The 24,493-nt window shown below is 43.2% G+C and overlaps 1 protein-coding gene across 1 annotated transcript; it reads left to right on the top strand.

Annotated features, from left to right (window-relative positions):
• Positions 1-1,502: 1,502 nt before the first annotated feature.
• GGH (gamma-glutamyl hydrolase) lies at positions 1,503-22,176 on the top strand. Its single transcript, XM_015411706.1, has 9 exons — positions 1,503-1,682; positions 6,390-6,501; positions 7,432-7,482; positions 10,316-10,400; positions 12,796-12,934; positions 17,916-18,022; positions 18,111-18,201; positions 19,440-19,577; positions 21,437-22,176. The coding sequence occupies exons 1-9, from the start codon at positions 1,544-1,546 to the stop codon at positions 21,556-21,558; spliced, it is 984 nt and encodes a 327-aa protein (XP_015267192.1). The 5' UTR covers positions 1,503-1,543; the 3' UTR covers positions 21,559-22,176.
• The last annotated feature ends 2,317 nt before the right edge of the window (positions 22,177-24,493 follow it).

The raw sequence follows: 24,493 nt of genomic DNA, 5'->3' as shown, positions 1-24,493 counted from the left end.
TGAGCGAATAAGGACCAATCAGAATCTTTCCCGCTTATATACATTTGAACCTGATTGGTCGCATTAGTCTTGGACTTCAATCCCTGTTCAAGACGAAGCTTAACATTGCTTCCTTATGAGATGTTTCACATCACATCTTAACGTATTCATGGCAGCTTCTGAATACATTACACCTTGCCTCCCACAACAAATTTTACAAACTGTCTTTAGACTGTAGCTTTCTGTCATATATAAATACAACGTGTGTACATTATAGAGAAATTGGAATTAGAGAATAGTTATAATGCAAAAATTAAACCACTCTAGCTTTCAAAAGTTTATGATAGACTCAGAAGCACCTGCAGGAATTCCCCCTTCTATGAAGCAATCAAATGCTGAATTCTATTTATTTTATTGTCAAATTTATACCCCGCCCTCCCGGGCAAAGGAGGCTCAGGGCGGCTTCCAGTAACATAAATACAAAATAAAAACATACATAATATGTAATTAAAACATCACAGTTAAAATAATACATTACAAAGTGATATTTATACATTACAAAGTGCTAGCAGCAGTTAAAAATTCAGTCAGATGGAATGCTTTCAAATGGATTTCCAACTTCCAGCATAGAAGTGCTTAGATGTTATTCTGCTCATCAACTCTTATGGCAGCTGCTCGATGATGACATTGCGGGCCCTGCACTACTGTTCTAACTACTGTTTCTTGTGAAAGCCAGTTCTGCTTCCCCCGGAGTTGTTCAAAACAGGAAATGGAGATGAAATGTCTATATGTGTGTTTCATAGCATTACACTTGATGTGGTTAAACTTTAGTTTCTCTTGTGTAGGATCAGATCTGAATTTGTATATCTGAATCTGAAAAATGCTCAGATGCAAAAGTTTCATTTAGCTGCGATCTAAAATATATGTTGTAGAAAGTATTTATTTAGATATTTATACCCCACCTTTATCCCTAGTGGGGACTCAGAGTACTTATGAGATCATTAGGCTGAGAGAGGGTGACGCGGCTCAAGGTCACCCAGTTAGCTTCCAAGGCACATGGGGATTCGAACCTGCGGCTCCAAGACCTTAGCGTGACATTCTGAACATGACACCACACGGTACAGGGAGATTCTCACTAGGGACCTTAGACACACTGTCTTCCACCCAAATTTTGTTCTAATCTATGCTAAGGAATGTGATTGTTGTCCGTATTTGTGACGCAAAAGAAGAGGTCACGCTGCTGTAGCATTAATCGGTGTCAAGGGAGGCTGCTCGCTACGCCCTGCTTTCGCCTTGGAATCCTCCTCAAATTCTTCCCCACTTACGCAGCAATTCCCACAGAGGTCTTTTTAGCTCTTCTCCGGTGTGTTAAAATGAAAAAGACTGAAGGAGAAAGGAAATGCCTTTCAAGAAAACCGTCCTTACTAAGAACTTCATTTCCCAGCGTGCCGGCTGCGGGCGAGAAGCGTCGCGAGTAGGCGGGGTGACAACGCGGGCCGCCGCGTCTGTGCGCTTGGAGCGGAGGCGCGCGACACTGCGCGGCAGGGGGACTGCTGGGAGCTTAATGGACATGCCGACCCGCACAAGAGTTGTCTACGTGCTGGCCGCTTGCTGCCTTGTCGGTCTCTACTGCAGCCCCGTAGCAATCTCCTTGCTGTTACGGAGCCTCCCGGAGGACATCGGGAATGAGAGACCCATCCTTGGTGAGTTAGTGCTTTGCGTCTGCGGAGGAGGCTCTCCTGTTGGATTGGTTGTATGGCAGGGCGGGGAAGGTGGAACGGGGGGAAAAGTTCAAAATGAAAACATAAAACACCGCGCCTTTCACACAGACAACGCAGTCTTTAGCTCTCTCTGGGTCGTCATGCTCAGAAGAACAACTGTCAGACCTGTTGCCTAAGAAACAGGGCCCGTTGACAAAAGTGGTATTTCCTCCCAAGGCGATGTGAAGTCGTGTGCAGGTTCTTTCTGCTCAGATTCGGCTCTGAGATCAGAGAATATGGGCATCTGGCCCAGTTGAGAGATGCTTTTGTTCATTTATTTTTTTAAAATTAGACTTCCCTCGCAGGTGCTTTTGCTGATTTCATTTTGGCAGATCATTAGACTTCCCTCGCATAGCCGTTGTGGTGCATGCTTTTGCTGATTTCATTTTGGCAGATCTGTGGTGGTGGGGCATCAAAGACTAGTGCATGTTCATGGCGAACGGGTGTAATAATTGCTTTAGCCTGCTTATGAAAAATCAAACTAACTTCTGTGTTAATGGGAAAAGGTATGTCTGTGAAAGTCAACCCTGAAACAATACCTACCACACCCTACAGAGATCCAGCATCTTTAATAGGTATGTCCTGAATGTGGTCTCTCTTTTTTAAAAAAGGCCCAGAAATTTTTGAGAAAAAAACAGCTGTCCTAGATCATTATGCCCTTCCTTTGAAGTTGATGTTATTAGACCTGGTCAAAAATGAGATGGCAAGACTTTGAAGTTGATGATATTAGACCTGTGTTACTTCCTTATCACATCTAAGCTATTTTACAGATTTAAGAACATAACATGCATAACTTATAATTGTGGTAGCTTATAAAACTGTTCCCTTTGGTATATTTAGTATAAATGCATTACTTTTTGTTAAAACAGCAAATATACCCAATGCTAGAGACCTACAGACTGTTTGTTGTACCCTGTGATTCCGTAGCACATGTATCTTAGTTTTTGTGATCTGACAAGTAGGAAAAAATAAAAAAATTGAAACAAGAAATCATAAATTTGTACTGACAAGGTTTATTATTTGGATTTAGAAACACTCTTTAGACAGTCACCATGTTAAGGACTATCAGCAGGTTTGAATGTCAAGTCAAACTTAACACTGAACACATTGACTTCTTCAAGAGTGGATAAATAATTGTGGAAAACATCAATCATACCGGACACAGTAATTCACATTTTAAGCAGACATATTCCTGAAAACAATGCTGTAGACCAAGGGTCTCCAACGTGGTGCCCAAAGCCCCACAGCACCTACTAACACCATTCCTGTTTTTTTGCTGCCCACCAAGTATTTTTAGAAAGTGGGTGGGGCCAGGTGGGGCTTTTGCCCAGCACGGCTTCTCATTGGTCACTGGAGATGTGATTGGCTGTGCAAAATAAAAAAAGGAATTGCTTTGGCGGCAGCTGCGACTACAGCACAAGGGTCTTCACTGCATGACTGAAGATAAGCTGTGGGTATGCAAGGAAATATAGTTATATTCATTTAAAAAGGCATCCTGAAGCAGAGCTTCTGCCTGAAATGTTGAAGAGTTACTATTAGAGTTATGTATAACATCATTGTCTGATATTCTTTGGTTAGCTCTGCCTTCTGCAGCAGCCATTTTGTGGTTGCGCCTACTGCCCTGGGTCAGAATTCCAAAGGCACCTGCAGGCTCAAAAAGGTTGGAATCTTCTGCTCTAGGTTGCCTTACAAAGCGTTTCACTCTTTTCACAAAAGAAAATATTTAATAGGAGGTTCCCCACCACCACTCTTCCCCCAAATGTCTAGTTTTTTTGTTGCAAAAAAATGGGGAGGGGGGATTTTCTGTTGCAAAAATTGGGAAAAGGTACCTTCCATTTTGTCTTGGTCCATTGCCAAGGTCCATGCCCCCCCCCCCCCCGCCCCCCCCCCCCCCGCTCCTTGGTCCATTTCCAGTGTCCACCAAAACAAATCTTTGGATCAGGTATCTTGCTAGTGCAGCTCGTCAGAGATAGCTTCCTGATGCTATGCACCTGAAATGCTTATCAGATTCTAATTTCTTATTCCATACGCTGTTGTTGTTTCTAAGGTTTAACTTTTTAAAAACTTCTTATTACAGGTAAATTGAATGTTGCTAGTTACCGTGTGTTTGTACATGGGTTAATTTTTTTTTTTAAGATTTCCTCCTTCCAGCTACATCTCTATATTAAAGTCCTAGGATTCTGGGGAACCAGCTTTGGCCTTGTGTGCCATGAAAGAAATGCAGACTGTTCTCTCTGTACACAAGACCATCTGGCCCACCTTAAGGAATGCCTTCTTCCCCACGAGCCCTGTTCCCATCAAGAGCTCTGGGAGAGGCTTTGCTGCATGTACCCCCTCCCCCCTCATTAAAGGTTAGGACCAGTGTTCCCTCTAAGCTGAGTTGGTGTGAGCTAGCTCACAGTTTTTTAGCCTCCAGCTCACAGATTTTTGGCATAGCTCAGGAAGGAGGACTCCAGAGCAAACTAATTGATGCAGTAGCCAAATCACTTGCTCACAACTTTAATGCCAGTAGCTCACAAAGTAGAATTTTTGCTCACAAGACTCCACAGCTTAGAGGGAACATTGGTTAGGAGCATCATATTTGTTCTGGCTGCCCGTTTTATTGGGCTCTGTGCCTGAGATTTGCTATACTCCCACAGGCTCCCTGTGATATGCAGGCTTTTCCATCAGGGTGAAGGAACTTCTCAAATGAATAGCAGATTTCAGCCAAAGTATATGTCTTGCAAAATCATAATTCTGCTATAATAATCTGCCCCTCTCCTTAGATATGGTTTTGTGTGTGTGTGTGTGTGTGTGAGTGACTGCCGGTAACTTTAAAACCTTCCTGTTTTTAAGCTTACTAGATTTTTTTTTTTTTTTTTACTGTCACGGATGTCTCAGAAGACAGCAGTGCTCAGTGAAATTCCACCACAATGCAATCTGATGAGCTGGCACATTAGAATCCTGCTATAATTTTTCCAAAATTGCACAATAGGTCATGTGGCATAATTGCATGACTTACAAGAAAGCATTACAGTATAGTGTTTTAGTGTGCACCCTAGGTAAAGACTACTTGGAAGGCGAGTTCTACATCTCTTCATAAATATATAGTAAAGGTAAAGGTTTCCCTTGCCTGAAAGCCAGTCAAATCCGACTCTAGGTATGCGGTGCTCATCTCCGTTTCCAAGGTGAAGAGCCAGCGCTGTCTGAAGACATTTCCATGGTCATGTGGCCGGCATGACTAGACGTCGAGGTGCATGGAACACTGTTACCTTCCAGTCGAAGTGGTACCTATTTATCTACTTGCAATTTCTTGCTTTCGAACTGCTAGGTTGGCAGGAGCTGGGACCAGAAATGGGAGTTCACTCCGTCATGCAGCACTCGGGTCTCGAACTGCTGAACTACAGACCTTCCGGTCTGCAGTTCAGTGTCTTAACCACTTGAGCCACCGCAAAATAAATTGTATCAAATTTCCAAATTCTCTCAAACTAATACGTAAGCAAAGGTGATACTGATTTTCTTTCCAGTTAAGAACTACGCAAAGCTTCACTGCGTTAAACAGAGACAAAAACATTTCTAACTCACTTTCTGCAACTAAGTAAAGGAAGTAGATTTTTTTTGTAAACTGTCAGATGTAGCAATCATGGGTATGCATATCTCAGAGTATGCACACTTCATATGTGCTGTGGCATAATATGCATGCTGTGTAAATTTATATGCAGAAGAAATTCAGCAAATCTACATTTATCTCATGGAGGGGCTATGACTCAGTGGCAAAATACCTGCTTTGTACGCAGAAAGGTCCTTGATGTAGTCCCCAGCATCTCCAACTAAAAACCTTTGCCAGTTAGTAGACAAAAAGTGTGAACTCATGGGGGGGAATCCCTCCCCCCACTGCTGCCGATTCCCTCCAGAGGGTACCAGCTGCTGCTCCGGGCTTGGCAGCAGTGGAGGAACACACCTGCAGCTGCTCCAGCCCAGCAGCGTTGGACCAACAGCCAGCATCCTACTGGATGTCCTCTGCCATAGCAGCTGGGTCGAAGCAGCTGCCGGCAGGGCTCCTGGGCTGTGCTGCCACTGTCGAACCTCGCATGACTCCTCTGTCCTGCTGCTGACCGCCAAAGTAAGTGTGTCCTCTGTGCTTGTACAGAGAATGCCACTTTAATTTTCAGGGGATTTAAACCCTGCTTGGGTATTTCCCCCCCAGAGTTTTCTGCAAACCTGGGTACTGTCCCAAGTGTGCAGAAAGTGTGCAGAAAAATCTCCTTAGCCTCCACATGGCCCTGATCCATAGATTTAGATATCCACAGATGGTGGCTATGGGTGGTCAATATTATGTAGACCAGGATTAGGCAGCTTCATGTGTTCACATGTATTTACATGATGATCTGCCCCTTGTTGCTTGCTCTTTCTAGAAAGAGGTGCTGTCTGATTAGGGAATGAGTATAGTGTCAAAAATGAATGTGATTATTTTGATGGGTTATTATTAGCCAAGCACCACTTTCTTTTGTGGGAGTAAAATATTTATGGAAGAATATGAGAGATTCTAATTTAAGGTTTTGTTTTTGAATATAATTATTACAGTTCCCACTGCTGTTCTATTTAGTATATACATGTTGCTGATATTATTAACATGTAATAGCTACTCTTTATTTTTCTGGGTCTCTTTAGGGATTTTGGCACAGGAGACTGACAAAAGCTTTCAAAAACATGGAAGTTCTTATATTGCTGCTTCGTACGTAAAATTTATTGAATCTGCTGGAGCTCGCGTAGTACCAATAAGGCAAGTTCCCATGAATGGCGTACTCATATTATACACCACTTAAGACAAAACTGAATACCAGCCAATGATTTGGAACCATTATGGGAGAATGGTTAGCCTCCATTGATTAGGACCAGGAAGATCCAGGCTCAAAATAAGGTTGCCAGGTCGCTCCGTCCCACCAGCGGGGGTCTTCAGGGGGTGTTCTGAGAATGGGGGGGCATCATGTGATGTGCTGACATCATCCAGAAGTGACATCAATGCATCGGTGATATGGGGGCGATACTCTGCTTTTGGGGCAAAACTCTATGGTAAAAGCAACCTCAAACCATAGAGTTTTGCCCCCAAAGTAGAGTGTCACCCTCCCCGACATCACTGACGTCACTTCTGGATGATGTCAGCGTGTTGCACAGGACAGTGCTGTTTGGGGGGGGATTTCTTCCCACTGGCCAGCTGGTCGACAGCGGGCAGGAGCCCACGAAAGCAGGGGATCCCTCGCCTGGACCTGGGGAATGGCAAGCCTAGCTCAAATCCCTGCTCAGCTCTGAGGTTTGCTGAGTGACCTTGGGCTACCCACACTCTCTCTCAGCCTAGCCCACCTTACAAGGTTGTTGTGAAGATAAAACAGGAGAACTGCATGTGTCACCTTGAGTTCCTTGGATCAAGGACAGGATAAACAGTGTAAATGAAAAATAGGCCTAACAGGTTGTGTCCACCTTGAGGACTTGCAGTCAGATGTGAGCTGTGAGGTTCCTACTGGGAACTCATTTCCCAGGCTCTCGGGGCTGATTTGGATCAGTACCATGGGGAAATAGGGATTATGCTTCCTTCTGGCACCATTTTTCTGACTTGAAAGTGTCCTGCAGGAGGGTACCTTTCCCCCCTTTGGAAAAACGTGCATGTACCCCATCAGAACTATATGTTTATATTATACTTCTTTTGTTTTTCCAGACTAAATCGTTCAGATGAAGAATATAATAAGATTTTCCACTCTATTAATGGGTAAGTGTACCACTTCGGAACAGCTTCTTGATTATGGGACAGTGTAATACAGTGGAATGACAGTTAGGTCATCCGAGGCCCAGGCCCCACCCAGTCACTATAGGTAACTATTTTTAGCTTTTCTTTTAAAGGGAGGCGTTTCCTTCTTCCTGGTACTTCTCAGAAGTATGAGGGCTCTGGATCTTATGAGCTTTGGTAATCGCTAAACGAGTAATTCTTCAGTGGTGGAAAAGCAGTAGCTTCTCTTGTGTACTGAAATGTGGACTGAAGCAAAGTAAGACCTTGCAGTCAAAGAAAGAGTTGCCTTTAATAGAAAAGAGAAAAGTGGAATATCATGACATCTCATCTGAATTTTTGGATTTACTTGAGTATTCATATGTGGATACATTAAGTTGTATATACTGTATGAGAGTATCTGGTTGCTTCAGGGCCTAGCACAATTAGAGACTGTCTCTAATTGGCTGTGAGAGGGTCCTCTCTTCACCCTTCTTCCTGGGTCTGAAGGGCGGTAGTTGCACTGGCCAAGTTCAGAGCCAGGGTGGACTCGCCCCAGGTTTTGTTAAGTGACTTGCTGGCAGCAGCTCCCACCAGAGTTTGGATTGTTTGTCTGAAAATAAATGAATAAATAAAAACTTGTGTATTTATTTTTAAAAGTTTTTTTAAAATAAATACAGGTTTTGGAAAAAAATGTGATAGGCAGGAAAGCCTGGTAGTCACCTTGAGGCATCTGTTGGTGAAGGGAGTTTTTCTAAGCCAGCCTCTTATCAGCTGAATAGCATGGGGAGGGCAGCTGGGCAGCGTGCAACTGAACCCTCATTGCTGTACAGTGGTGGGGGGGGCATGTTGGTGGGGCTCAGCACCTCTCAGCACAACTCTGTGCAGGAAATTTAGATAAGGTGCCAGAAATGTCGTTGATGTCACTCTCACTTGCTAAATAATGAATAAATGGTTTTTCTTCTCTTTCAAAAAATTATAACTAGGGGGGGGAGAAATAAAGCCGTCTGCTCCAGATCCAACTTGCTGTCGCTTGAACTTGTTTGAACAGTCTGGATTTGTTTTTCTAAACTTGTTCTTTGAGAAGAGAAAAATAATAATATTGCCATAAAGAATATGGAGTATTGTCTAAAGTTTGTGGTGTTTGCTATTCTGTTTAGTTATTCTTAAGTGCCTGTTCTGGCTACCCTCTGATGGGTCAGAAAATTCCATGTTCTTTGACTGCAAACTCACGCTTCGCATAGTCACAGTTTAAAAAACTGGGTTTTGGTGTAGAACAAAACAATTGTTTTCAGAGTCTGGGCTGCATTTTTTCCATTAGCTTTCTCACTTGGGGCACTGCAGGGATGGTTGTTGACCAGCTTTGGTTCCTTGGCAGATGTCCTGTGCTGGGAGATGGATGGGGGAAGCCTCTCGCACTCTCCCTACTCAGGGGCCACTGATCTCCTCCTTCTCCTTCCCGCAGCTCTTTCTGCACACTGCGGCGGCAGGGGTGGCATTTGAATGGGCTGAGTTGGGGGGCCAGCTGGCGTGGTGGAGCCCCTGTGGCTCCTTTCATGTGCTGCAGCTGCTGTAGGCTCCCAGGGGCAGGGAGATATGGGAGGGGAGGTGGCTGGGAGGGGCAGGGCAAATTCAAGGTGGTGCATCTGCTCCTGGGAGCCTTACTGTGGCTACGGGCCTGATCCCAATGGGAGGAAGTAGCTACTGGTAGGAGGGACGGCTGTTCCAGGAATTGAGGTGCTTCTGTTTGGGATGGAGTTGCACTCTCCCCTAAAAAAGCTGCTTCATAGCTCGGGAGCGCCTCTGGATCTGGACATCATGTTGGAAAAACAAGTGGCAGTGCTGGCCAGGAGTACCTTTCGTCAGCTTCAGCCTTTCCTGGGCAAAAAAGATTTTGCTACTGTGGTGCATGCCCTTGTAACATCTAGATCAGACCACTGCAGTGTGCTTTACATGGGGCTGCCCTTGAAGAGTATGCAGATGCTACAGTTGGCACAGAATGCTGTGGCCAGAATTCTGACTGGAGTGGCTTATGAGAACTTCATCATTCCAGTCTTGTTCAATCTACACAGACTCCCAATTTGCTCCTGGCCCAGTTCACCAGCAGGTGAAAACTCTGTTTTGTTTGGTGTTCCCTCACTGAGTCACTGACCCTCCTTTCTGTTCATATGTCTGTGTGCTCTGTTTTGACTCTCTGTGTGTGTGTATTTTAGAGTTTGCTTTAATTTTGTTGTTGTTGTTCACCTGCTTGGGAAATTGAGTTGGGTGGAAAGGTGGTTTAAATTTTTTTAAAGAAAGAAAAATACTAACAGAAGAATAGAAGGCCAATGAGAGCAGATACATAAATGTGAAAAGGCTCAATTGTGTAACACACCATATATATATTTGGTGTCATCTGCTTGTTAAAATAGGTGGCCATGTAATCCTGTTTAAAGTTACTCTAGCATAAATCCATTGAAATAAAGTACTGTAATGGGGGGACCTGGCAGCCCTAGTTTGGTCATTTCCAGAACTGATAACACTGTTAGAATTAAATCCTGATTAGCAAGATTTAAAAAAAATCATTGAAAGGTTTCTTCATACATTCCCTTACGCATTGTTCCTGCTAGTTTTCATGCTGATTGAATAACACATAGTAGTCTAAAAGAGGTGAGGAATGTTCAGTTGACCGGATAACTTGAATGTTCTTTTAATCTGTCGTTTCTTTCACATTTGTTTTGCTTATGTTTCCATTGTTAGTATCCAATTTTAGCTGCCTTATGTTTTGAATTTGTAGTTGGTCTTTGGTGGCAATTCATTGCTGCTGGAAAAGCGATCACAACCTTTTGGTTTTTTTTAGGATACTTTATCCTGGAGGTGGTGCTGACCTTAAGACGTCTGAATTTTCCAGGGTTGCGAAGATATTCTACGATAAAGCACTAGAGGTCAGCTTTCAAATGTTGCCTGTTTTGGCAGAGGTCAGAAATCAAGACCAGAGCTTATATTTGCACACTGTCCAGGTGGCAGATATTTCGCAGGGATACATCTCTGCCTTATCTTTGTGTGCATGTGCAGGGTTCTACTGCACCCATAGGATTGGCTGTGAGATATAAATGCTGTGGTGTCTGTCCTAAAAAGATAAAACACACTTGAGAGTTCCACATGTCTGCTCTGATGGACGTAGGTCTTAAAAAGTGACAGTTAAAATAAGGAAAGAAAAAGAAATAGTATGCGTATGTTTGCAGGAATAGAGCCATGACTTCCTTTCTGATCTTCATTATATAAAAAGGTAAATAACAATCACCGCTAGCATTTAGCAGCAGTTTAGTATATTACTTATGGCATAACTCTGTGGGCTAGAGTGTGATGTAGAGCCAAGCGTGGTGCAGTGGTTAAAATGTCAGACTGGAATCTGGGAAACCCAGGTTCAGACCCCCCACTCTGCCATGGAAGCTTGCTGGATGACCTTCGGCCACTCACATACTCTCAGCCCAACCTACCCTACAGGGTTGCTGTGCAGATAAAATGGAGTAGAGGAGAACAATGTAAGGTGCTTCAGGTCCCTATTAGAGAGAAAGGTGGGATATGAATGAAGTAGATAAATAAAGAGATCCAAACTCTCTGCCAGTGAGGGGTGTATCTATTTTTCTTCCTCCCCTACCATCACGTCCAGTGCTATTCATAGGGATCTCCTGACCTTCAGGGGTAGAGTTTTTTTGGGGGGGGCAGTGGCTTTAGTAGAACAAGAGGCAGAAAAATTCCTTTTTCAAGAACAGCTGTGCCAGAGTTATGGCTTGCCCAAGGTCATCCAGCCAGGTGCAAGTGGAGGAGTGGGGAATCAAACCCGGTTCTCCCAGATTAGAGTCCGCGAACTTAACCACTACATGCACACACACTTCTCTACATTTTAAAAGAAGTTTTTGTTCACTGTTATTTTCTTCTTTATTACTTCTGAGAATTGTGTTCTATGGATTGCTTCTTTTGAAATTCTGCTGGTTTGTTTCCACTATTTAAAATGAGCTATGAAATGCAAATATTGAAGGTTATTGGAATGATACTATCAGATTTGTAACAATGTCTCTTACTGCTGTATCTTGGCTTGGCTTGACTATTCAGAGGTCTTATTTTCTTCTCTCTTGCAAATGAATGATATATGCCATCATTATTTAGTCTGTGGGTAGACCTCTTGCTAAACTTCTAGACACCAAAGCAGAGCAGGGTTTCCAACCTCCAGGCGGGGCCTGGAGATCCCCCACTTTTACAACTCATCTCCAGCTAACAGAGATCAGCTCCCCTGGAGAAAATGGCTGCTTTGAAGGGTGGACTCTATGGCATTGTGCCCTGCTGAGGCCCCTCCCCAAACCCCACCCTCTCCTGGATCAACCCCCAAAGTCTTCAGGTATTTTCCAACCCAGACCTGACAACCCTAAAGCAGAGGTGTGATTATAACTTAAGTAGCTTTTAGATCAGTTTAAGCAAAGGCTATACTGGTATAAATGAAGATGCCTTCCTCACCAGCACTTCTGTAGAACTAACCTGCATTCAGCAGTTATCTCTGGGCCAACAAGATAAGTATGTGCAGTAATCAAAGAATGTATAAATAACAGAGTCACAGAGATACCAGGCCCATGGTCAGAAATCCTCCGAAAGGCATATAGTGGGATTGAAGTTATTCTAGTAGCAGGGGTTCACAAATTTTGGTTAGTGTTGGCATCGCTGGTACTGTCCCTCCTCCACACAGAGGAGTCAGCAGGAGGGGTGGGACTTCTTACAACTTCCTAATGTTCCGGAAACCCAGAGCTAGGTCAAAGATGAGACTGTGGCCTCTGTTGCATTCTGTGCTGTGGGCGAGGCAGACACCAGGCTGAAATAGAGGATTGCCATTTCTGATCTGGCGGCCATACTTGATGACCTCTGGGTGGGAGGGCCATTGTAACTTAATGCAAAACAGCAAAAACCCAAATGTAGTTTTATTGATATGTTTAATGAGGTATTTTAATACAATCTAAAAATAGGGCAAATGCGCAACAATTTTTCCAGTGTCGTTAAACGCTGAAGCAAATACAAGATTAATTATTTCCTAGCAATGGAGTAGAATTCTGCCTGAATGTTTCTCCTTGTATTTCCATTAGCAAAAGAGCTGGAGAATTCCTTGATTTTTTTTTTTTAAATTGAAAGCTGAACATTGAGGGAAGGCACCTGCAAATATCCCTGTGGCTGCACATGATTTCAGCTCTGTCAATTGCTGTCTCTCTAGGCAGCTCCAGTGGGGAATATGAAAGTCTAAGGTCTGTCTGTATTGTTCTGTTTGTTAATCTCTTTTCTATGGTTGCTGTCAAGGCTAATGAGAAAGGAGACTATTTTCCCATATGGGGAACATGCCTGGGACACCAACTGCTCAGCTATCTCACTAGCGGAGAGGACCTGCTTACTTGGACTAATACCGATAATTTTGCACTTCCACTGAATTTTACGAAAGGTAAAACGCCTTTTTAAGGCTTTCATTTGCTGTTTTAGCTTCTGAAACTCTCTTGTGTTTGGAAGAGCATACGAAACTGGTATACATAATGAATCTAATGAGAGAAAAGTGAAATAATGGCTTGAAGAAACCTGAAATTTGGCATCTGGGGGAGGTGTAGTCTTTGATCTAATATGTACCTGGTTTGAGATGTCCTTTGCTACAGACCACCAGCAGCAACAGAAGTGAGGGTCGGGGCAAGAGTGCTCTCCTTGGTGGTGCGATTTGCCTCCGCAGGCTGTGCTAGAGTAGGAGTACCTGCCACCAGCACTACTGGTCCCCCAGTGCTGCAAAAAGAGAGCACTTATGGATGTGGGGCTCGCTTGAGAAGTCAACAGAAAATCCCAGTTAATTCAACAACAAACTGAATTTAATTTTTAAAAATGGGTATCCTACCATACTGTATCTGAATTTAAGGATCATATCCGTATGTTAAAATACATTTGAGCTTTGCACTCTTGGTCATGTGTGTGTTATGTGCCATCAGGTTGCTTCCAACATATGGCCACCCTGTGAATTAATTACCTCCAAAAGATCCTGTTGTTAACATCCTTGCTCAGGTCTTGCAAACTGAGGGCCGTGGCTTCCTTGATTGACTCAATCCATGTCATGCTGGGTCTTCCTCTTTTCCTTCTGCCTTCAACTTTTTCTTGTCTTTTCCAGTGACTCTTGTCTTTCCATGATGTGACTAAAGTACGATAGCCTCAGTTTAGTCATTTTAGCTTCTAGGGAGAGTTCAGGTTTAATTTGATCCGGAACCCTCTTATTTGTCTTTTTGGTGGTCCCTGATATCCATAAAACTCTCCTCCAACACCACATTTCAAATGAATCAACTTTTTTTCCTGTCAGCTTTCTTCACTGTCCAACTTTCATGCTTATACATGGTAATTATCTTCGTCTCCTGTGACACTCTGTTACACTTAAGGGTCTTTTCTAGGTCCTTCATGGCTGGCCTAAGTCTCAGTCTTCTTCTGATTTCTTGGTTGCATTCTCCCTTATGGTTGATGATTGAGCCAAATAATACAAAATCTTTAACAGTTTCAGTTTCTTCATCGCCAACCTTGAAGTTGTATATTTCCTCAGCAGTAGTCATTACTTTTGTCTTCTTGATGTTCAGCTGTAATCCTGCTTGGAAACTTTCTGCTTTAACCTTCATTAGTAGTTGTTCCAAGTCTTCACAGTTTTCACCCAGTAATGTGGTGTCATCTGCATATCTCAAACTGTTAATGGGCCTTACACCAGTTTTCGCTAAACCTGTATCTAAATCCAATCCAGCTTTCTGTATGGCATTGAACAGATAGGAAATAAAATACATCCTTTTCTGACAGCTTTGTCAACTAGAAACCACTGTGTTTCTTCATATCTTGTCCTAACAGTAGCTTCTTGTCCAGAGTACAGGTTGTGCATCAAAACAATCACATGTTGTGTGTGGGATGCTGAGGAGAACTTGGCAGTCTGTCTGGTGTACCAACCACCCAGCGCCCCGCCACACAGCCTACCGAACCAGCTGGAGGCAATAGTGGGCTGGGCCCTGGAGTTCCTGAGACTGGTAGTCTTGGGGGACTTCAGCATCCATGCTGATGGTGACTCCACCTCACAGGCTTCGGATCTGGTGTCATCCATGGCAGCACTAGGACTCTCCCAGATTGTTTCAGGTCCCATACATCAAACAGGCCACACACTGGACTTGATCTTTGGCATGGCAATGAATATTGATCTGTTTGCCATGGAGGAGGTGCCATGGTCATTTTGTCATGAAGGCTCGGTTGAGTATCCCAGCCCCCTCCTGTCTAGGAGACTAGTCTCATTTGTGTAGACTAATGGACCCAATTGGGTTTCAGAACACTGCAGGATCTGGTGCCCTCCGGTGACTCATTAGATGAGCTGATAGAGGACTGAAATTCCCGTCTCTCTGAAGCCATCAATGAGATTGCCCCTCGACATCCTTTCCCCTCCCAGTCTAGATTATCCCCTGGTACACTTTAGAACTCAGGGGGATGAGACGGGAGCTGAGATGACTAGAGCAAGTTTGGCAGTGGACTTGTGACAAAACTGCAAGAGTATCTTATGGGACATTTATGAAATCCTGTGAGATGGCGGTGAAGACTGTGAAGAAAGAGTTCTATACAGCCCCCATTGCATCCACTAGGTCTCACCCAGCACAATTGTTTAGGTTGATTAGGTCATTAATATCTCACACAGAGAGAACCGAAAATACTTGGAATTCAGCTATTAGCTGTGAGGCTTTTGCGAGCTTTTTTGCTGAAAATGTCTTGTCACCTTTCTGCCAATATTGATACAGTAAATGAACTGGAGGCCCCTTGGCCACCTTTGGATTTTGATCTTTGACAGCTTCAGCCAGCTCTCCCGAGCCAATGTCGACATGATCCTGGGTGCTGTTAAGCCGGCCATATGCCTCCTAGACCTGTGTCCCTCATGGCTGGTGAAAGCTGGCAGTGGAAGGATATGGCTGTGTGAGGATACTGGTAGACATTATCAATCTGTCCCCAGATTTGGGGGTCTACCCAGGGGGACTGAAGGAGGCTGTGGTCATACCACTCTTGAAAAGCTGACTGGATCCTTTCAATCCCTCCAATTACCGCCCGATTTTGAATCTTTCATTCCTGGGCAAGGTAATTGAGAGAATGGTTGCACATCAGCCCTGGATGTTTTCCAGTCTGGGACAGAGACGGCTTTGGTCGCCCTCATGGATGAGCTCCACAGGCAGCTGGACTGAGGCAGATTGGCACTGCTGGTGTTATTGGATCTCACAGCAGTGTTCGATACAGTCAGCCATGATCTCTTGACCCACTGTCTCACTGATATAGGAGTTTGGGGGTGGGGAGTCTTGCAGTGGCTTATCTCATTTCTCCAACGTTGGGGACTGGGAGAGAGGGTATTGCCTAGGTACCCCTTAGTATTTGGGGTCCCACAAGGGGCAATCCTCTCCCCGATGTTCTTTAACGTTTACATGCACCGCTTTGCCCAGCTGGTGTGGAGGTTCAGGCTGGGGTGTCATCAGTATGCTGATGACACCCAGCTTTATCTGCTGATGGACAGCTGGCCAGATACCGCCCCAGAAAATCTGGCAAAGGGTTTGGAGACTGTGGTTGGATGGCTAAAACAGAGCCGGCTGAGACTGAATCCTTCTAAGACGAAGGTTCTATGGCTGGACCAGGGAGATTCTGGTTTGGGGTGCCAACTCTCAGCCCTTGATGGTGTGCCCCTGAGACCAGCACCCTCCATCAGGAGTCTGGGTGTGATCCTGGAAGCCTCCTTCACAGTGGAGGCCCAGGTCACAAAGGTGGCCAAAGTGGCATTTTTTAAATCTGCGCCAGGCTAGGCAACTGGCCCCCTATCTGTCTCACCCCAACCTAGCCACTGTAATCCATGCAGTGGTCACTGTTGGATTACTGTAACTTGCTCTACATGGGTCTACCTTTGAGGCTGACCTGGAAACTCCCAACTGGTATAAAATGCATCAGCATAGGTCCTTACAGGGATGCTGTGCACAGCTTATATTCATCCTGTGCTATGTGAGCTGCATTGGCTTCCGGTGAAGTACTGGAACAGAGTCAAGGTTATGGTGTTGACCTTTAAGGCCATTAATGGTCAGGGACTTACATACCTTCAGGACTGCCTGAAGGTATGTAGTATGTGTGTCTCCTATTGGTCAGTGTCTAGAACATCATCAAAGATGATTGATAACTCCTCTCCCACACAAGGTCTTTATGAATGTCTAAGTACTTCTGTTGTGTTTCATTGGCCTTTTAGGAACATCTTTAGAGATGGAGCACTCACTTGTATGTACTGAAGTTTTGGAAGCACCATAAATCTCTTAAAGAAATGTGACTGAATAAGCAAAGCTCCTCCCACATATTAATACCCCACCATTGTTCAGATTCTACTTTTATATATTTGAAACCTGATGTTCTAGAACATTATGGTGGACATCCTTTCCTCTGCTCTGTTTCTTTTTTAAAAGAGTATGTAGCTATCTCCCTGCAACAATAGTAGTTTATCTCTGTTAATTGTAGATGTAATATAGCTTCATTATTTCTGGATGTGTTTTAGAATGAGCATGGATGCAAGGATGTAAGATCTTATTGTTTTAGTGTGAGCATTGATTCAAGAGCACAGATTGTAGGAAAAGTATGTGTATGAGAGAGAGACAAAGAGGGTTTAAAAGGTCTCGAACTAAATCTTGTTGCTGCTGTTTCTTAGGACAGCTGTATCTGTTCTCTACTGTGATCTCCTTGGCTTGGATCCAGTAATAAGTCTGTGCAAGGATCTCCTTTCTTCTCAGCTTTCCCTTCCTCACAGCAGCCCAAAGTTTCTTCTTGTGGTCATGGAACCTATAGCTGTGTGGGTCAGGAGGCTGCAGTGGGGCTGGGGCAAAATTCCTCCTTTCTTCCTCTTCCCTTGCAGGAGCTCTACCCATGCCAGAAAGAGAGATTTCATTCCCTTCCCCCCTCCTCATTCCATCCTCTGACCCTCATGGCCTCATGCAGGTCCTGCAATCCTTGTACTAAATTTTCCCAGGGCTGCTGGGGGCGGGGGTGGAGAGAAAAAGCTGGAAAAACCAACAGCACCTTCTGCTAACAGATTGTGGGATCACACCCCTTTAGTAGATGTTAAATATATTCGTAATGAATTCCACTAGAATGTGAGAATAAGGGTGCTCCTGTATATTCATTGCTTAACAGTGGAGTGCAATAAACATTTAGCAAGAGATGTAAGGTTTGGTGTGGTTTCAGCCAGTACCATGTGTGCTTAATGACAGGAGACTATTTGCTGTATTGGACAGTATCTGTGATTTCTGCTCTTTCTGATGTGACTTTCAGTCTTGGATAAATTTAGTTTTCCATCCTGAGCAGACTGCACAGCTAAATAAATGAATGGATACCCTGCCAATGACAATTATTACCTTTTTTGGTCGAAGTTGCCAAAGACAGCAAGATGTTTGCCAATTTCCCTGATGACTTGCTGCAGGAGATGGCTTCTGAGCCTGTGACTTCAAACTTCCATTTCTGGAGCCTCTCTGTGCAGGTAATTGTGTGTGTTTAAGAGAGTGGTCAAGAATAAAATTGCACAGTTAAATGTGGATTTAAATTATATATACTTTCTTCTCTTGCAGAATTTTTCAACCAATGAGATATTGCGCCATTTCTATAAGATCTTGACAACTAATGTCCATGACAATGTATTGTTTATATCCACCATGGAAGGTAATAGTTGTATCAGCATTTACGTTCTAACCATTACCAGATATTGCAGCCTATAGGTCAGTATCTGATAACCCAAAACACATGACATCATTGTATTAGAACTGTCCTTATTCCTGCCAGGAAGTGATTTGGAGGGCAGTGATGATGTCATGCCATGCGTTTTTCATGACTCAGTGTTTTCAGGGGAAGTAGGAGGCAGAGAAGAGTCAGGCCTGCTGCTTTCATTGGCCACCATGTGATTACCATACCATGGATGTTACCCCCCCACCTTGCTGGGAAACATGCTGTAGAGCTTCCCTAGACCCCAGAGCCATGTGCAGCCAAAAGTGCGGGGAATTCCATGTTGCATCCAATCAGAGAATCATAAGAAGGCTACATGTAAGTAAAGATTATTGTAAGAGGAAAAGGCAAGGGAAGGCTGTTCAACACCCTCATCTAGGATCCTTCCTGTGGCTCTCTGAAGCCCCAATCACCCAGGCCATGATGAACAACTTGCAGGATAATAACTTGGCATTCCTTTCCACTCAAGGGCATCCTGCATAATGCAGATGTGCCCAGAACCCGATGCATCAGCATCCCCCTGGGAAGTCACGTCCATAATTTTAGTGGTACAAATACCCCTTAGGGTTTGTTTTTCTGGCACTAGCAGGAAAAGGGGTACAAAAGGAACTCCAGTGGCCCCAGCATTTTGAATTGGTTTTCTTCCCTGGACCATTTTCTGCCACTGACATGACTGACATGAGATGATGCACCCTCCTCAGGACAGGCAGAGTATGACCTAGTAAGGTGTTTATAATATTCTGGTTATTTTGTGGGTGGAAGAACTTGACATTGATTGGAGAGGATTTTGTTGCTAAACATAATTTTATGTTCACATTTTGCCGTATATCTTGAATATGCATATGCTACCGGTATAAATTACCTCTGTGCACTTTTGAAGCAAGCAAAGACATTCTTTGCTCCAAGGAGCTCACAGATTTAACAACTGAGCCCTAGGCAAGTTAAAGTGCATGCCACCAAGACGTTAGGTGGGACTGTTCAACTATAACTAGGTGGCTTTCAGCAGCTGTTCTGTCTTAGCTTCCATCTGCATCATAGAAATGGAATATGGACCTACTTTATAGGGTTGTTGTCAGAATTACAGCAAGATATTGTACGGAACTACTTTGAATTCTCTGTAGCACTATATAAAGTCTTCATCTTGTTTATATTAATGAAAAAATATATTGTTTTTCTAGCTTATTCATACCCATTGTATGGTGTCCAGTGGCATCCAGAGAAAAATCCATTTGAATGGAGGAATGGAACAGGCATACCACATTCTCGAGCAGCTGTGAAAGTAACGTATTACATCGCTGACTTCTTAGTTAATGAAGGTATGGAGTTTTTGTAAAGACTAAATATTTTAGGTTTGTAGATGAATGTAAAGAATTTGCATTTGATTCGGAAAGGAGAGATGTTTATAAGCTTTAAACTCATTGCTATGTGCTGAGCTAAAAGGAAAATTTAAATGAAATAGTTAAGGGACAAAACAACCACCTTAAAAGCTAACAAAATTATTCCAATAGGACCTTTTGAGGGCCAGAGTCTGCTTCATCAGATGTATGATACATCCAAATTTTCTGAAAGAGGGAGTAGTAGGCCAGAGACTACTGTTTTGTTTATAAGGTACAGGGTCTATGAACACATAGATCCGATCAATAAAACTGAAGAATTTTAAGCTGCTGTTGGCTGGGTGGCTGGCTGGTTATCTTTACTTGCAGTCCCTGATTGCTTGTGCTGTTGAAGTCAAGAGAACCAGTCTGTAGAAACTTCTGCCACAGTCTCAAACTTATTCTGGTACTGTTCCCTTTGATACTGTTACAGTCTAAACTCCTGTATCAATGCTGATTTCAGTAGAAATTTCCAAGGTAAGTCACTCTGTGTGCAGTTGTGTCACAGAAGATGCACTTTAATAGGGATGGGCACGAACCAAACCACGAAGCAAAATTTGTCACAAATTTTGCCCTGTTCATGATTTGGAAACCAAAGTTCACGACAGGTCTACCATTACAAATTTCCACAAAATGTTAGATCTAATTATACCATTTGTACCAGAATTATTTCTATTAAATATTATTCCAGAGAATTTTAAGAAATCACATACATATATGATTATACATGTTGTAACTATGGCTAGGACTTTGTATGCAAAGTATTGGAAAAAAGAAGTCCCATCAAAAGAAGAAATAATTTACAAACTGCTGGAATCAGTGGAAATGGATAAATTAACTTTGCTGTTACAAGACAAAAAAGAAGAAATTTTTTACAAGAACTGGTCAAGACTCTATAGATGGATTGAGGACTACCTTAGAAAATGTGTAACATAATTATTAAGATATAAGCTCAAATTTTTAAATGATTAAATGGGTTTAGGTGTATAAGAGACTGGTTCTTTCCATGTAAATTTAAGTAGTTATTTTGCTCCATGCTCCATGTATGTTATGTGTTAGTTTCTTTCTGTTTGTAGGTATTGTCTTTCTTTTCTTTTACCTTGAAAACTAATAAAATCTTTTAAAAAAGAAAAACAAATTTCCACAAACTTTTAAAACAGACTGTGGATGTTCATGGCAGTTCGTGGATAGAGCAGAAAGCCGGTGTTGAAAGGGACTCCAAGTCCCTTTAAACCTCTGCTTTCTGTTCCCCACGAAAGCTGCAAAAGCAGCTAAGCGGAGGGAGTAGCCTGCTCCCCGCTGCTTAACTGTTTGGGACTGTCTTGTGCACTCCCTTTAAACTTTAAAGGGAGTGCACAAGAAAGCCTGAAAAACAGCTGAACACCTGCTCCCGGCACTCAGCTGTTTTTTGGGCTTTCTCCAACCCGCCCTTTAAAGGTACTGTGGTTAGGGCTAGGTTAGGGACTGCATTTTTCTGGTTTGTGCCTGCCCATACTCTATATTTATTTATTTTATTAAATTTATGAATCGCCCACCCTGCAGAGCAGGCTCTGGGCAATTTACAACACTATAAACCCAAAGAAAGGAAGCTTTGTGTATGCAAAGCTACTTCCAGGGGTTCCTTTGAAGAGGTGACCAGGAAGTCCTTTCATAGACAGGGCTTGGACTGTAGCAGCTTGTATCAGATCAGGGTTTTACCTTGAGGATGGAAGGTCTTAGAGTTTGTTCTTATATTTACAGTCTTATAGATTTGGTCTTATTAATAGCACTGAAGTAACCTATATTTATCAAATGTTTTCCAGCCCGGAAGAGCAACCATCGCTTTCCCAGCAAAAAAGAAGAGACAGAGGCACTGATTTACAATTTTAACCCTGTTTTCACTGGGACATTTTCTTCATTTGAGCAGGCTTATTTTTTTGACTAAGTCCTCAGAGGTCCTCTGGCAGAGATCATTTTGAAATTCTTCGGCATCGGTATGTTTTGGAAAATGAATGCAAAGCATTGCAAATAGCAAGAATGCAGGTGACTTATCATTCCTTCTAAAATTATTTTTCTCACGTTCTCTGTAGAATTACACTTCTTGTTTTCAGTTTCTAGGAAGGATCTCTGTTGAAAGCCCCAGTGAAATAACTGGGAAGCTGTGCAAGTACATCGTGATCAATGAGACATGTGTAGGAGAATTTCCCTGGGGACCGTACCCCAAATCCTTATTCACAAACAGAGAACAACACGTGGTAGAGTCTGTTCTTGCACAAATCCCATGGATCAGAATGAGACACAAGCAGCACTTGGGTGGTTTGTGCTCATAGCCTATAATCTGCAAACCACACAGTTCCTGTACGCATTGCGGAAGTTTCCACCCTCCAAAGGGGGAAAGATCAGAGGAATCCATCTAATGGCCCTGTGTACAGGAATAGGCCCTTCTTCTGCCATGTGCTGGTGGTAAACGACAGAGCTGACCTTTGTCCTGGTTTAGTTCATGGTATACAGTTTGGTTTGTTCATTTTCAGCATCTCTCTGTAATTGCACTGTTAGCTCCCCCCCCCCCCCCAATTCATGTTACAGTGAAATGGAATTCTTTTTAGAGACAGAGGATCTTAATTGTAATGTTTCTGTTCATGTAAAACTGTATGTTTAGTGACTTGATAAGAAAAATTCTCAGGTAATCACCCTTTTTACAAAGGACGTCTTCGGAAATACAAAAGGGAGACAGTTTTTGCACACACTGAGCCATCTACTGGGAGTCTTTATATCGCCTCCTCTTGCTTTCTCTGCCTGCTCCACCAAATTTGTGTAGACAAATCTGCAGTTGAATTTCCCCTCCCTCATGCCATCTGTACTTGACCCCAGTTAGCAGGGTGCTTCTAATGCTGCTAATTGGGATGCGTTTCTTCAGCAAAGCTTTCCCTGAATAACACTGGCTTAATTTTTTTTAATACTTAGTAACTTGCTTTTCTGATAGAGACCTTCCAGTGCATGGTTGCTGTCCTTGGGCTTTCCCTCTGAGGTACTAATCAGCTCCACTGGACAGAGCTTCTTCATTGTTGAGCACTGGCCTTAGGAGTCTCTTTACCTCTGTCTCTTCCACTTTGATCTGACCCTTTGGGACCAAGCTCATAGTTTCTGGACGCTGTCTCCAAATCTGTCTGGTCTGGTTCTCTGTCACTTCTGTGCAGTCTAGGAATTCTGATGCTAAGTAGGTTGTTACATTTTGCAGTCTCATCCCACTTATGATTTCTCAGTTTCTGCTGTGTTCAGTGGGACACAGATGTGCAGTCCTAGTCAGTGTATCAAGCTTATTGCTTAGAAGACTTTTGTTTGCATTAAAATCACCTGCAGCAAATTAAGCAATGGATTTTCTTGTTCAACTCCCCACCCCCATTTTACTACACGTACTCACAAAAACTGCAGGTATCTCCCCTCTTCTCCTGCCACAGCAGAGAGCACCTCTTTCAAGATGGTGCTTGCTGTGAGAAGTGCATGATTTTTTGTGTGTATGCACAGATGTATGCACCTCCTGATTTATCAAATGAGACACATTCAGTTTTAAAACATATGATTAATTGACTAAGATTCTTTTAAACTGCTTAGTAGCTGTAATTTGTGGTTTCTTTTATCCATTATACAATCACCACTGTAATCAAAGAACATTCCAAGGTGATGTTTATTGAGTAATAGTATCACATTTAAGGTTTTAACGCATCAGAAAGGATTTGCCAATTTGGAAGTCTGGATTCCTATTGGAAAGACATGCATATGCTCTTTCTTCCTTATGTCATCCTCAGTCTTATGCCTCTGGATGGTCTGCTGCAACCCATTTAGTTCTTTGGGATCATTTGCTCCCTGAATTAGATTGGTTCGTTTCATAAAGGCAGGGGGTTTTTTTTGGGAGAATGCGCCAGAACTGAGTTCCAAAACCTTTTCAACAAAATTCCTTTAAAAATGTTTAAAAGTTCATGTGTTTTCAGTGTACAGATTGAAAACTTCATTTCCCTCTTGAAAGTTCCAGCAGCTCTTTAAAAAAAAAAGCCCTGCATAAAGATATTGCCAGCAACCCCAGTGGCTGTAGATCCATGTGTGCAAATTCATGTGCCTATGGGAATGGACATTCTGTGCTGGTAACATGATGGCACCTTTGTAGGCTTACCAAATTCCGGCGGGGGAATTGTATTTCCTGGCAGGAGCCTCGCCGCGGGGACGGCTGCACGCACTGCCCCCGCCATCGCCAGGATGTGACGCTCCGCGTCGCTCTGGCAACGGGGCTGTTTGGAGTCCCGTTGCCAGAGCGACGTGGAGTGTCACATCCTGGCGACGGCGGGTGCAGCATGTGCAGCCGTCCCCGCGGCGAGGCTCCTGCCAGGAAATACAATTCCCCCGCCAGAATTTGGTAAGCCTACACCTTTGTATGCTTCTGGGGTTCTCAGGGACATGAAGTTCTGGATAAGGTTCAGGCTCAGCCCTTTAATACATAGGACTGTATATCTGTAGCCATGTTTTTCTTAATAGCACTTTTTGTATAGGTGTTTATTTTCAAATGCAATAGTGATAAATGAAGAGATACAATCTAACTTAAAATGGAATGTAAAAAAAAGATGATGTGGAATTGTTATTTATTTACCATGCTAATTTATTTTTGTCATTCTCTGCTTTTGCTTCAGAACTGTTCTCCATATTTCACTATAAAACCTTTAATAAAGGAAGTTTCAACAATATATTCAGTAGTGCTTCCTTTTGATAATGCATCTTTATTCCGTTTCCCACCATTCAGCACAGCTGCCTCTGGATAATTTTAACAATGAAAGGGAGGAGGTTCCTCCAGAGTATTCCAAGCACGGTACCCAGAGGTCTAAGCTAAGGCT

Source organism: Gekko japonicus, unplaced genomic scaffold, assembly GCF_001447785.1.
Source record: "Gekko japonicus isolate JY-2015 unplaced genomic scaffold, Gekko_japonicus_V1.1 scaffold130, whole genome shotgun sequence".
NCBI classification, from domain to species: Eukaryota; Metazoa; Chordata; class Lepidosauria; order Squamata; family Gekkonidae; genus Gekko; species Gekko japonicus.
The sequence above is the reverse complement of the archived record's forward strand: the minus strand, read 5'-3'. Positions and strand labels throughout refer to the sequence as shown.